Below are 13,938 nucleotides of genomic sequence, written 5' to 3'. Positions count from 1 at the left end.
AAAGTCAATATCGATAGATCGATATTGACATCATTTATTCATTGAAAAACAATTTGATTGTCCTAACAGAACACTAGTTGTATAAATGTAATTATTAGTTTCATTAAGTATAGAAGATAAGAAAGATAATTAATGAAACTGTAATATTGCATTAATGAGATTTTGATACACATCAACCTATATAATTTATTAACATGTCGGACTAGATAGTTGATTGCAAAAACTGTTCGATTCCTTTTAAAAGATAAATCAGAAGTTCTCCGGCTTTTTTTCCCCAAGAAAATTTAAGAAGTAAGATGTAAGAAAACTTACTGTCAGCTCAAATTGCTTCGTCTACAATAATATCAAAGTTCTCGCTTAAAAAAAAAGAAGGTTTTGGGCGTTGAAATCAATAAACGAAAACGTTTGTATTGATGAGTTAGTAAGTTTTGGAATCGAGTAGTCAGGTGTGTCAAATGTCGTGACTTTAGAAATTTTCTTGATTACTTCTCACAGTGTCCTGTTTTCCTAATTCAAAAAGTCAACTTAGCGTCACACTTAATTTAAAGTAACAAAGGATTTCTACAATCGAAAGTGTCGATCTATTAATTCATTTTGAAATATAGCTTCTTCCATTTTTATATTTTCCTGTTAAAATATTTTACTATTCTAAGGGAAAGTTTCGTTTGGGAAAGCCACTGGCCGCGATGGAACTGACTATACAAAAAATACCGCTTTGTGTAGTCAAATATATATCAGTACCATGACGAACCTACTGTCAGCTTAAATTGCTTAATCTAAACAATATTAAGGGTCTGGCTTAAAAAAAAATAAAATTTTGGACGTTCAAATCAATAAACAAAAATTGTTGAGAAAATACTTTTATTGGAATGTAAGGAAAATGTTCAATAATTGAATTTGTTGTTTGTATTGTTTATACATGCTGATAGAGTTACGGCAAAATATTACTCACAAACGCATAAGCGTAAGAAATTTTAGTGCAATTTATTGAAATATAAAATATCAGGACGTCATGTTTTTACACAAATCATTTAGGTAATTAAGTATTTTCAAAATCTTATAGGTTTCGTGGATTAAAATGAATAATGTGGATGTAAAATGTTGAATAATGAATTCTATTCACAGTAAAACGAATATTGGAGATAACTTGCACCTTTCTTTCATTATATTTTGTTTATGAGCATTCTTCTTAATGACAATTATCGACAAAGATAGCACTAGAATCACTCGTTATTTTAGTATAATTATGAGGGCCTTCAATTGAACGGACTTTACTTGAGAAGTCTGTTTCTCTTTTCCTGTACAATTACCAAAAATACAATAGAGAAAAAATGGGTACCGAAAACGTTAAAGGTTCAAACTATACCTGGCATTTTACTATGTCGAAATAATGTACCTTTCAAAATTTTCTTGGCTACTTCTAACATTGTCCTGTTTTCCTGATTCAAAAAGTCAACTTAGAGTCACGCTTAATTTAAAATAACAAAGGATTTCTACAATCAAAAGTGTTTATCTGTTATTTGAATTCCCGAAGCTATTCAGAATATAACTTCTTCCATTTTTATATTTTCTTGTTAAATATTTAAATATTTCGAGGACAAATTTAGTCTGGGGAGGTCACAGGCTGTGATGCAACTGACGTATGTATACAGTTACGGTATTTTATTGAAAAAATATCGCTTCGAGTATTCGAGTACGTCAATACCATATGACGAACTAATCGTAAACTTAAATTGCTTAGTCGGTGAAAATGTTGAAGTTCTGACTAATAAAATTAGCTTTTGGACATTCAAATCAGGAAATGTAAATTTTTGAGAAAATATTTTTTGAATAAAAAACAAAAAAACTTTTCGATACTTAAATTTGTTTATCGAGCTTATAGTTTGTATTTTTTATGGATGCATAATAGAGTCACTGCTAGATTTAAAAAAAGGATCAATTTATTTTTAAATTTGTTTAAATTTAAAGTAAAAAAATAACGTGGATCAATCGCTTGATTTTGAAAATAGTCAAAATATTCGCTCGAAACATACGTGCCTGAAATTTCAATATTCACAGTCATATTCTTTCGCAATAAGTTTTACTGACAATGGTGTTGGATAAGTTTTACTGACAAGGGTGTTGGAAATAACTTGCACCTTTCCTCATTTATATTTTATACATGAGTATCCTTCTTAATGACAATTATCAACAAAGGTAGCACTGGTACCACTAAATATTTTAGTCCACTTATGAGGGTTTTGAATTGAACAGAATTTACTCGAAAAGTCTGTTCCTCTTTTCCTGTATAATTACAAAAAAAAAAATAATATTAATAATTTACAGTCTTGGATTAGTAAATGAAGAAAAAAAACAATGACTTTGTCGAAAATAAATAACTGGTATACCGTCGATCTGATGGAAGTTTGATGTCATCAACAACAATATTATCAACATACAGTTTATCGTTGCAAAAAAAACAATATAATAATGGGGTATCGCTCTTATACGTCCAGAAAAGATCGACTTTCCGTATATTTTTCAGGAGATTTGTATCGCCCTCTGGATGTACTGCTACGATTTTTGTTGTTTCTCCGTGCTCTAACATTATTCTATTGCCACTTTAAAACAATAATTTTTAGTGAATATTGATTGTAATCTTATTTTTAAAAAATTAACTATGTAATTAATTACTTTGGAGTAAGATCCATTTTATGGGTGAATCCATCATCTGTATAGAATATGAGATTCATTAATCCTTGAACCTTATCAGTGGCTTCATCCGGTTTTGCTAATGTAATAGTAATTCTGTAATGCCTTCCTATAAAAGACAAAAAATTATATTATCATTTTTGAATGGAGTAAAACTTTCCATTCACTTGAAAAAATAACTCACGGCAATAAGGATCTTTGTCACCAGTAGAAATGAAAAATTTGGATTCAATTAATGAGCCGATTGCAGGTTGGCCCATTGACAATCTCTGTACTAACGCAGGACTCTTATCTGCATGATATCCCATAATGCCATAACCGAGACTGCTTTTGTTGCCTGCAGAAGGAAAACATTCACCAGCAAGATATTTTTCGTAGCTATGACATTCGTAGGCAATAAACTGACACTTTGAGTTAATACTTTCAGTAAAAAGTTCGATTGCTCGAATGTGATCACAGATCGAAAAAAGTAAACTTGAACATCCTGGCTGTTCATCACCGTTATTAGGATAGAAATCTAAGTGTCCACAAGGATGATTTATTCCTAAAATAATGTTTATTGTGAGATCAATTTTACAAACTAAAAAATTATAAGAACTATTGAAAAATTTACCTGCTCCAAAAATACTACCGCTATCAGTATGAATAACATCAACGAGCTTTGCATCAGTAGGATCCAAACGTACATGACTCGGCATGTACTCAAAATCGGGCTTTGCAGGATCTAGCCCTGATATACGTCCAATTTGACCTTGAAATTTTGCCCCAGCGTATCCTGCGATATGAGCACCAAGACTGTGGCCTATAAGATGGACATCATCAACTTTCAATCCATTATTTGCCTAGAAGAATTCAAACTAAACTGTTATATCGCCAAAATAATTCCATATTACAACAAAGGCTTACATTAAGATATCTAATAAGATGCGCTATTTCTAAACCAACTAGCCTAGTATTCGCAACTGCTTGAAAGTATTGTAGTAGTAATAAACTGCCGCCAGCCCAATCAACGATAATTATGTTGTAATCGTCATGTTGAAGTAATTCATTTTTGAGGTCCTATCACGTAGATTATGTAACAAGCAACATACTTTTATTGAATAATCAATAACATTACATATTTTGCATTTTAATTATAATTCACCTTGATCCAGTTATTCTGTGACGAGTCCATGAACCCATGTATAATGAATTTCGTTTTACGTTTTGGATCAAAACTTGAACCTTTTGACGAACTATTTTTGCTTGCAACAAGAAGTTGACCCTACAAATATTATACTCAATAAATCATTTGTGGGTAAATTTGTAAATAAATTGATTAATAAATTACCTCGGAAGGATTATCATTTGTATAAAGTTTGAAACTTGTGTTAATAACATCTCGCGGCATTGAAAACACATTAATTGGTCTATAAATTAAATGATACCAACTGTTTGGTATATCGAGACAACCCAATTCACCATAACACCTCATTTCATTTTCAACTGCGGTAAAATAAATTGAATTATTATTAATGAAAAAATTATGTAACAACAAAACCAATAACCCAGACAGCATTCAAGTCGGAATGACTGCTTTACGACGTCTTTTTGAAGACGTCCTCAAGAAGTCTTATAATGACTTCTTAAAGGTGTCATTTAATTTTTAAGAACTTTTAATTGAGAGTTCTTGAAGACTCCATAAATAAGACGTCAGTTTTGTGACGACTAAATGTATTCTTTTTTAAACTTCTTTATGAAGTCGAAATTAGGAGCTCCTTAAAGACGTCATGGTAAATTCATACTGAAGTCTTATTTGCGAAGTCAGAAAAAAGAACTCTTTGAGAACTCTTTTTAAAGACGTCTTACTGAGTTCGCTATTAGGTGGCTCATTTGACATCTTGAGAACTTCTTAAAGACTTCTTTAAGATGTTGATGAGACGTCCAAATCATAAATAGGAATTCATTCAGAATTCATCAAGACGTCATTTTGCTATCTGGGAAGTATAAATAATTATTACCCTCATTTTCGTCATCTATCTGATCACTATTCGGAGTAGTAGTTCTAATATCATCAGTAATTGTCGTAGTGATGTTTAAATTATTTGTTTCATTGACTCTATTATTAGTAAAGATTTTTGTTGCATTTTTCGTAGCTGATTTTATTCTGAGCTCAGTGTTTTGAGTCTGATTACTACTCCCAAATTTATCGTTGATGTCATTGTTCAGGGGTGGAATGATCAATAAAGCTTCCGATTGATTGTCTTTGATCAAATCTTCAGAGTTAATTGTGCCATTATTACTACTTTTATCCTCAATCCTTTCGTTTAGTCTGATACTACTTTGATCTTGATCGCTATTGTTTATACTATCATCCAATTTGTTTATATTACCACTAAGTATTGCAGATTTTTCGTTGTCAAAATTCAAAAACTGGTAATTATCAAAAGTTTTACTCGGTGACGTAATGATTTTTAAAGTACTATCGTTATATGTACTATCGACTATACTGTTATTCGAATTTATCAATGCTATTGACCTTTTCTGCCTAATAATATCAATTCGAGGACTATTAGATTTTATTTCAGTATTATTTGTTCTATTAGCTGGGTCATTTTTTTCCAATACTCCACTTTGATCTTGAGTATCAATATTCATTGAAAAACTTTCATAAGCTCTGCACGGTTTTACCGACAAGCTACTATTTTTAATTATAGTACTGTTAATACTATTTATGACTTCCTGATAATTTATTGTATATGTATTTGTATTTTCTCTGTAAGAAACAAACATTAATACCTAAATATATAATTTTATCTTTTATTAAATTTTCGAATGTTCTATTTATAGTAGTTTAATTTACTATTACATCCGTTTATAAGTACATTAAATGAAAATTTAAAAAAAATTCTTCGCATTTCTAATTCCAAAAGGACTTATATTTTTGTACTTCTTTGGCTTTAGGGAACTTCCTAAAACCAAAAGGGCGTATCGTTTTTTTTATTGCCGATCGTTTAGTAGACTAATTTGAGAGATAACATTACAAACAAAAAAAAAGTGAAAGCCAAAAGGGAGTATAATTTAATTAAACGCCCTTTTGGTTTTAGGAAGTTCTCTAAAGCAGAAAAGAAGTACAAAAAAATAGGCCTTTTTAGAATTAGTAACGCGATTTCTGTTCAATATTTAATTTTTGCAATTCACAGTTTTTCCACTACTTAACTTTTATTATAAAAATGTAGCACCCAGCATAATAATAAAAGATAGTGAAATTATCTTCACTTGACGGTTAATTAAATTTTCAACATATTTTTTTTGTTTTACTTCAATTCCCATCACTTTATATACCAAGTAAATTATTTAAAAAAATAATTTATTATTAAAATTAAGATTATAATAAATAAACAGAATTATAGTTATATCACTACACGGAGATAATTTTTTGATAGAATTTACCACATAAGATTTAGAATAAACCTGGGCCAAAAACAAAATAAATACGAAAAAAATAAAAACTGATTCCTTTTGTTTTATTTTTTACTCTTTTTTATTTAAAAATTACTCGAAATTGGGTTTTTCTGCCCCATAATTGAACACTATTTAGAACCGGAAAAGTAATTATTCATCCAGGCCCATAATTTTTTCCGGGTATATAAATTTTAATCAAGTATATACTTACTCTTGCTCATGTAAATTAATCCATATTAATCCTAAAAGTGAGGATATAAAAACTAATGATAAATAAACTACTGGTGTATTTTTAAAAACGGGATTTGAAATCATTGTTTGTAGTTCGTGTCTTTTCTTTTAGTAAAAAATTCACTTAAACAATTTTTAATATATATATATTTTTTTTTTCAAATTATCGCATTACAGAGCATATACTCAAATATATTTTACACTGCACACATTTATTTTACAAAAAATTACACCGTTATTTTAGAAAATTCGTATGTTACATCGAATATTGACACAAATTTTTGCTCTTAACTTGCCTATTAAAACGAATTTACGTTAATACTAATTGATGTGAATATCGATTTATCGATATCTTACAAAAGTCATTAATAAATAATTTATAGTCCATATAAAACTTTAGTTGAATAAATGTAATTACTAATTACATTTAGTACAGAAGATAAGATAGATAATTAATAAAACTGTAACCTTGCATTAATAAGTTTTGATACAAATTAACTTATATGTTCGACTATATATAGTGATATGTTCAACGAGGTATATTCATTACAAAACTATTCGACTATATAAAAGATAAATTAGGAGTTCCCCGGCACTTTTTCCCAAGAAAATTTCCCATGACCAAATTAACCCATACAAAAACACTTATACTAAAAAATAACTGAAATGAAATTTTATAATGGGAAATTATTATCCGGGAAGGAAGTATTAGTCAGCTTGATTTCAAACTAATTAGAATTAAAATTACATTAATTAATATTCTTAAATTAATTGGCACTAACCTTTATAGAACTCTAAAATGTAATTTTAATAAAATATTTGTATTGACACATGAAAAATATTTTTTCTTGAAAAATTTATGAGAATCAAGTTGAAAAATTTTCTTAAATTATCGGTTCAAATTTACCCGGTAGCTGCCCAATTTCAAAACTCAGTAAGTGAAAAATTATAAAAAATTATTTAATTGTATGTATGAAGTTTGTGACCGACAAGCAGTTCAAAAATACCAAAATAACTTCAAAATATTAATCTCTTCTTAGGTATTGGAAACGGACAGCCACAGGTGTCAAATATCATAACTTTAGAATCTTTGTTGGTTACTTCTAACGTTATCCTGTTGTCCTATTTCAAAAGTCAACTTTAAGTCACACTCAATTTAAAATAACAAAAGATCCTTACAATTTAAAGTGTCGAGCTATTCTTTGATTTATCAACATCAGACTACAAATGAAACTTCTTCGAGATTTATATTTTCTTGTTAAAATATGTATCTATTTCAAGGACACATGTACCCGAGTCGAACTTTTAATTTTCTTTAGGTTCTCTTAAGTTTTTTGATGCTCTATAAGCTGTTTTGAAATCTCTATCCATAGTTTTTAGTTCTCGGAATCGAAAATTATCGACAATGATTCGCTTTTGACTCTCTTTCGTTCTCAAAAAATAAATTTAAAAATTTTCATTGATCAAAAATAAATTTATTAAAAGTCTGGCAATCGTTTTCAAAAGCATTGGCCGATGACGCTAACCAAAAAAAAAGTATTCATGTTTGTATTTGCAGAGTACAGACTTTACTTGGCTTCAATAGAGCATCATTATATCAGTACCCTAGCGAATTCGTTTATACAGAAAAAATATTTTAAATATACTTAGTATTCAGTATGATTTCACTTTATTTTTAGTATAATTCTAATAATATACCCGTACGGAAAAAGTATATATCCAGGATATATACGGGCAAAATTGGATATATGTCTCATATATATTCAGATTTGCCCAAATATATACGGATATGTACTTTTTCCGTACGGGTATTCATATTACACACAAACAATACACTGAGAAAAAATTTCTCTTCAGACAATTGAATCGGTTTTGTTAAATTCTGTTCAACTTATATTTATTTGGGACAACTACATTTTATTACGTCAACACAATCTATTTTGTCATTTGTAACAAATGATTTAATAGACTCTATTTGGTTGACATTAATATTTTCTCTCTATGATAATAAAATAATTTGGTAAAGTTAAGAAAATATTTATTTAATAGACAACTAAATTATTTAATAGTGCCAACAAACCCAAATAATATTAAAGCAAAGTTTCATTATATTAACTCTAATAAACATTACTTAGACATGGAAAAATATATTCATTTACACGGAAAGAAAATTATGGGAAGTTTTGCTATGCATTTTGGGAATGGTTCCCATAATGGTATGGGAATAGTACCTATACTACTATAGGGATGGTTCCCATAATGGTATGGGAATCATTCCCATACTATTATGGGAATGGTTCCCATATTGGTATAGGAACTATTCCTATAATATTATGGGAACTATAGTTATGGGAACCATCCCTATAATATCATAAAATTTTTTTTTTGCACAATAGTATAGAAATTTCCCAAAATTTGAATTTTCTTGAATGTTTTGTGCTGACAAAAAATTCTTGTTAAAAATTTTAATGTTTTTTTGCCAAATACGATTTTTTTTTTCAATGTTTGAATTTTTGTATTTATGTTTAATAATATTTCTGTGTATTGTAGAAGTGATTGTCGCACTTCTTTAAATTAATTTTTTCATGATAATATGGGAACCATTCCCATAATATTATAGGAATGGTTCCTATAATAGTATGGGAACTATTCCCATAATATTATAGGAATGATTCCCATAATGGTATAGGAACCATTCCAATTGCATTATGGGAATCATTCCCATAATATTATGGGAATAGTTCCCATACTATTATAGGAACCATTCCCATAATATTATGGGTATGGTTCCTATAATTTATGGGAATGGTTCCTATAAATTATAGGAACCATTCCTATAAATTATAGGAATGATTCCCATAATATTATAGAAAGTATTCCTATAAATTATAGGAACCATTCCTATAGTGTTATGGGTATCATTCCCATAACTATAGGAACTATTCCTATAATTATGGGAAACATTCCTATAATTATAGGAACCGCTCCCATAATTTATGGTCGTAATTCCTATGATGGTATAGGAAAAAATTTCACAAAATTATGGGAACCGCTGCCATAATTTTCTTTCCGTGTAGAATAAATATATATTTGTTCGAGGTTAATAAAATAATATATCTATAAGTATAATAAAGTAAAAAAAATTTTTTTTTTTTACCTAAAATGAACTTTTTATGTTTGTATATATCGAGAATAAATATTCAAGAAAACATTAATGTCTTAACGTAATACAAGATATATTTCCATCAAAAAAGACTATACCCGAGACGAAAAATTCAAGTCTCTCTGAGTCTCTGAGAGTCTCTAGAAGGCTCGCTGAGTCTTGCTGAGTCTCTCTGAATCTTCCTGAGTCTCTCTGAGTCTCCATTTTAAAGACCAGCAGACAATCGTGTTTCACATGGTCTCTTTGAGTCTCCCAGAGTCTCTCATTCAGAGACTATGAAAGACTCAGACTATAAAATTTCCCAGCAAACATTAAGTCTCCCAACACGAGACTTAAAGAGACAACTTACAGACTGTAAAATTTTTTAAGCAAACATGTAGTCTTTCAACACGAGACTTGGAGAGACTAGAGACTGTAAAATTTCCCAGCAAACATTTAGTCTCCCAACACGAGACTTACAGAGACTAAAAACTGGGAATTTCCCAACAGCTTTAAAATTTATCTCTTCAACAAGACCAAACAGTAACAAAAATTTTATAAGTAGGGTACGTTTATCTACGAACAATAGTGTATGTACATATAATAAAATTGGTACTACATTAGGCAGTAATATTTTTACACGTACAATATTTTCGTAGGTTGGTGTAAATTTGTAGGTTTGTGTCCAGAAAATAATATTTTAAAGATTCATTCCGAACTGAACCTTCGAATCGGATAGTTTGCTTGAAATATCAGTGGATATCGTGTTGTGTTTCACAGTGTTAAAAAAATGTTCGTTTTAGTTTTTTGGATTAAAACCTTGCAAAAGTCTGTTATTAACGAAAAAGACATTTGCATTCCATCGAGCCCAGACGTTACAGCAGAAGTAGGGGATATTGTACTATAGTGAAATGGGGAAAATCGAAGTCTCAAACGAAGATTCTCCGATACATCAGTAAGTTATTAAAAATAGTAAAACTTGTAATATAACAAAATAATTTTCACAACTTCGTAAAGATTAAAAAAATTTTTTTTTTTCTCTATTTTCTCTATCTATTTAATGAAATCTCTGTTCATATTCATAGGGTCTAAAGAAGAATTAGAAAAAATAAATGTTGGGGAAAGATGGGAACATCATTGATAAAGCAACAAGAAACTCGAAAAAAAAACAATTCAACAAAAATATTGCAGAGAAAAAAAGTTTTAGTAAATTCAAACTATTATCTCAAAAAGCTTGTAAGCAAACTGAGAAATATTATAATGAAGAACTTTTATCGAGTTTACTTGAAAAAAATTGCGAAGATAAAGATAATTACACAGATGACGATGAGATAGTAGCCGATACAATTCGAGATGACAATAAAACATCAGAAATCGATGAAATCAGTAAATCATGTTATATTTCAGTTTCCGATAATAGTATTAGTACCACGTGCGAACTTTGTTCATCATTGCCTGTAAGTAAGTATTTGCATTCATTTCTATAACAATAATTTATTATTGTTTATTTTCATTTTAATTTTTCATACATTTATTTATTTTAGCATTAATTACTGCATAGGCTATCATGTGTATGGAACATGTTTTAAAATTTTTAAAGACTATACATTATCAGAAAGTATCTATTGAAAAAGCAAATAGTAGTGTAAGTAATGAGTAAAATAATAATGCATTATACTCCTGTATAAGAAAATTTAAATTAATTTTAAATGTAATATTTAATAATAAAAACTATTAATATAAAACTATATTGTATTTTTAATTATTTGTATAAAAATATTTTAAGAGTTGATCCTCAGTCTCTCATTCAGAGACTTTAAAACAGTCTCGCAGAGTCTCTCATTAAGAGATTCTAAAACAGTCTCGCCGAGTCTCTCATTCGGAGATTCTAAAACAGTCTCGCCGAGTCTCTCATTCGGAGATTCTGAAACAGTCTCGCAGAGTCTCTGATTCGGAGACTTCTATTACTTTAAAACAGTCTTCGGAAGTCTCTTCCTGAGAGATTCGTAGAGATCGAGTCTCTACGAGTCTCTGTGGTTGCCAACACAGAGACTCCCAGAGACTACAATAAGTCTCTCATTCAGAGACTCCAAGAGACTTGAATTTTTCGTCTCGGGTAGTCACTCTGATAAATAACAGAGGTAGACCCGTTCCATAAATGCTTCAAGTTGGGAATATAAAAACTCTGCAATAAGTTTCTTACCAGGGACACCACAAGTTGTGGGCGCGATCTAGTGGCGAGCACTGAACTACTCCTGCTGCTGTTGGCTTGCATCAAGACTTAAACTAAGAGAAAAATTTTTTTGGAGAAAAGATAAATATAGTTAAGAGGAAGTTATGGTGCTAGGCAGCAGCAGCGGGAGTAGTTCGGTGCTCGCCACTAGATCGCGCCCACCACTTGAAGTGTTCCTGGTAAGAAACTTATTTCAGAATTATTATAAGCATTTATATGTCATGGAAATCAATTATTATTCTAAATATGCATTTATTAAATTGTTACATAAATATCCTGTCATTTAAAAATAATATTTAATTATTATTAATAATTTATTTCCTATAAAAGCCATGGCATTGCTTCCTGGAAAAAATTGTTTCATCGACTTGATAAAAATACTTTGGTTTTTTGTTATGGATATTTTATTTGCTCACTAAAAAAGTCCTGTAACTTTTTTTAGAGGACTCAGAGAGAAAAAAAACATCAATGCTTTTTTGAAGGAAATTCAATTTGCAGTATATGCTATGCCTTTGTTTCTGTTGAATGCGATGGTATTGTAATCTTGACGAAAGAAGTCAGAATTTTTCTTTAATTTTTATTTCGCTAAACTTAAATTTACAATTTTTACCAGATTTCGATATTCATTAATTTCTTTTTTTTTAATCCAGTATTTTTCCTTTTATTTATGTTGTAGCTTCCTCAATCTTATCTAAGTTCCTATATTTTTTCATCCATCAAAATTGTCACGGTGCTTTTAGAGTTTTCCTCATAATTTTTAATTTCGAGGTCACTGCCTCGTGGTTTTTTAACGAAATTCGAACATAAGGTTATTTACTGTGACAGTTCGATCATATTGAATTTAGCTGCGACAGATGATATTAACTCATAGAATTAAATTTAAAAAAAAATTGAACAGCCAATCAGAGTCTTGCAAATTTCGCGCATCTTTTAGCAGGGCAAACTTATCGGCCCTATTAATAACTCATCCTCTAAGGATCACTCATATATTTAATGATGACTACTTTGTAAGCTCTACAGGTAATCAATTTGATTTTATGCTTGCTACTGAACGCGTAATTATCTTTACTAAATATTATATAGTTTCCAATAATTTGTTTTCTTGGTGGATTATAAAATATTTAGTTAAAACAACCAAATATATGATTGGCAGTGGGCAATCAAATCATTTTGTTGTCATAACTAAAATTTAGTTGTCGGAAGAAAATTTTTTTCTCAGTATACTTATAATTTAGGTGTATTTTCGATATATTAAATATTCGTTAAAAATTTAATATGTAATTTTTAATAAAAGAGTATGAAGGAGGTCCATCAAAAGAGAATTTAGGAAATCCTTTACTTAGTTCTCTTTTGGTATTTATTTGGCAAGGATTTTGAATTGATAAAATTGTTAGATCAAACTATATTTAGTAAGCGATACAACATTACGTAATTTATTGGAGGTAAGAAAATTTATTCGCATAATAAATTTTTATAAATATTTTGATAGCTATAAGACAATCTACTGGATAAATAATTAGAGAGCTGATTTTTTTTTGTTATAGGCGCTATAATAATAATCTATACCATATCTATTATGAACTTATGATAATAGATTGTTTGTACTAAGTATAAATGAAATGCGACATGCGTCCCATATTGAAGCTTAAGAGTAAAAATGAAAAGTTTTAATGTCATTGCAAATTGTAGGTTTTCAATGATTACTTATGATTTTCATTTAACAATGAAAGTATGCAATTTTTTTTTCTTATGAGCTATTTAGTTTTAAATGTAAAAAATTTATTGTATTTTAAATAAATGACATTTATATTTACTTATAAATTATCACATTTTTCTAAGATTGATAATTTTCGAATAATAATAAATATACATTGTAAAAAATTAGCGGAGTGCTAATTAGCGGGGTCAAAAAATTTGATCTTACTTTAGTATAACTAGACTGCATTTGGACTAATTGGTCTGTATTTTAACTAGTTGATCCGTCTTGAGATTTTTATGAAAATTTTGAATTGTTTTTAATCTAAAGACTATCAAAAACAGACTGACAATGATAGACAGCAAGTCTAATTTTGGACTGGATAAAACCAAAAGAAGGCAAAATATTTGGAGAAAAAAGTCTGATTTTGATCTAGAGGCAGCCAAAACCAGACTTATAATTATTGAAAACAATTCTGAAAATAGTCTGAATAAGAAATAG

At 29.2% G+C, this 13,938-nt stretch overlaps 1 protein-coding gene and 1 long non-coding RNA gene across 3 annotated transcripts; one reads left to right on the top strand and one right to left on the bottom strand.

The window, feature by feature from the left end:
• Positions 1 to 907: 907 nt before the first annotated feature.
• LOC130663012 (pancreatic lipase-related protein 2-like) lies at positions 908 to 5,409 on the bottom strand. 2 transcript variants are annotated; one of them, XR_008989139.1, is made up of 10 exons: positions 4,692 to 5,409; positions 4,022 to 4,176; positions 3,836 to 3,955; positions 3,598 to 3,750; positions 3,305 to 3,533; positions 2,876 to 3,235; positions 2,674 to 2,800; positions 2,388 to 2,600; positions 1,367 to 2,283; positions 908 to 1,298 (listed from the first exon to the last, which is right to left on the bottom strand). XR_008989139.1 is itself a non-coding variant. In XM_057462031.1 (9 exons), the coding sequence occupies exons 1-9, from the start codon at positions 5,326 to 5,328 to the stop codon at positions 2,175 to 2,177; spliced, it is 2,103 nt and encodes a 700-aa protein (XP_057318014.1). In that variant the 5' UTR covers positions 5,329 to 5,409; the 3' UTR covers positions 908 to 2,174. The 2 variants fall into 2 exon arrangements, 1 of the variants encoding a protein (XP_057318014.1); XM_057462031.1 differs by having other exon boundaries at positions 908 to 2,283.
• Positions 5,410 to 9,633: 4,224 nt separating this feature from the next.
• On the top strand, positions 9,634 to 11,544 carry LOC130663358 (uncharacterized). The gene is made up of 3 exons (XR_008989180.1): positions 9,634 to 10,463; positions 10,594 to 10,969; positions 11,053 to 11,544. It is a non-coding gene; the product is annotated as an uncharacterized LOC130663358 (long non-coding RNA).
• The last annotated feature ends 2,394 nt before the right edge of the window (positions 11,545 to 13,938 follow it).

The sequence above is a fragment of the Microplitis mediator genome, chromosome 2, assembly GCF_029852145.1.
Source record: "Microplitis mediator isolate UGA2020A chromosome 2, iyMicMedi2.1, whole genome shotgun sequence".
In the NCBI taxonomy this organism is placed as follows: Eukaryota; Metazoa; Arthropoda; class Insecta; order Hymenoptera; family Braconidae; genus Microplitis; species Microplitis mediator.
Note: the sequence above shows the minus strand (reverse complement) of the source record. Positions and strands in the feature narration are given on the sequence as shown.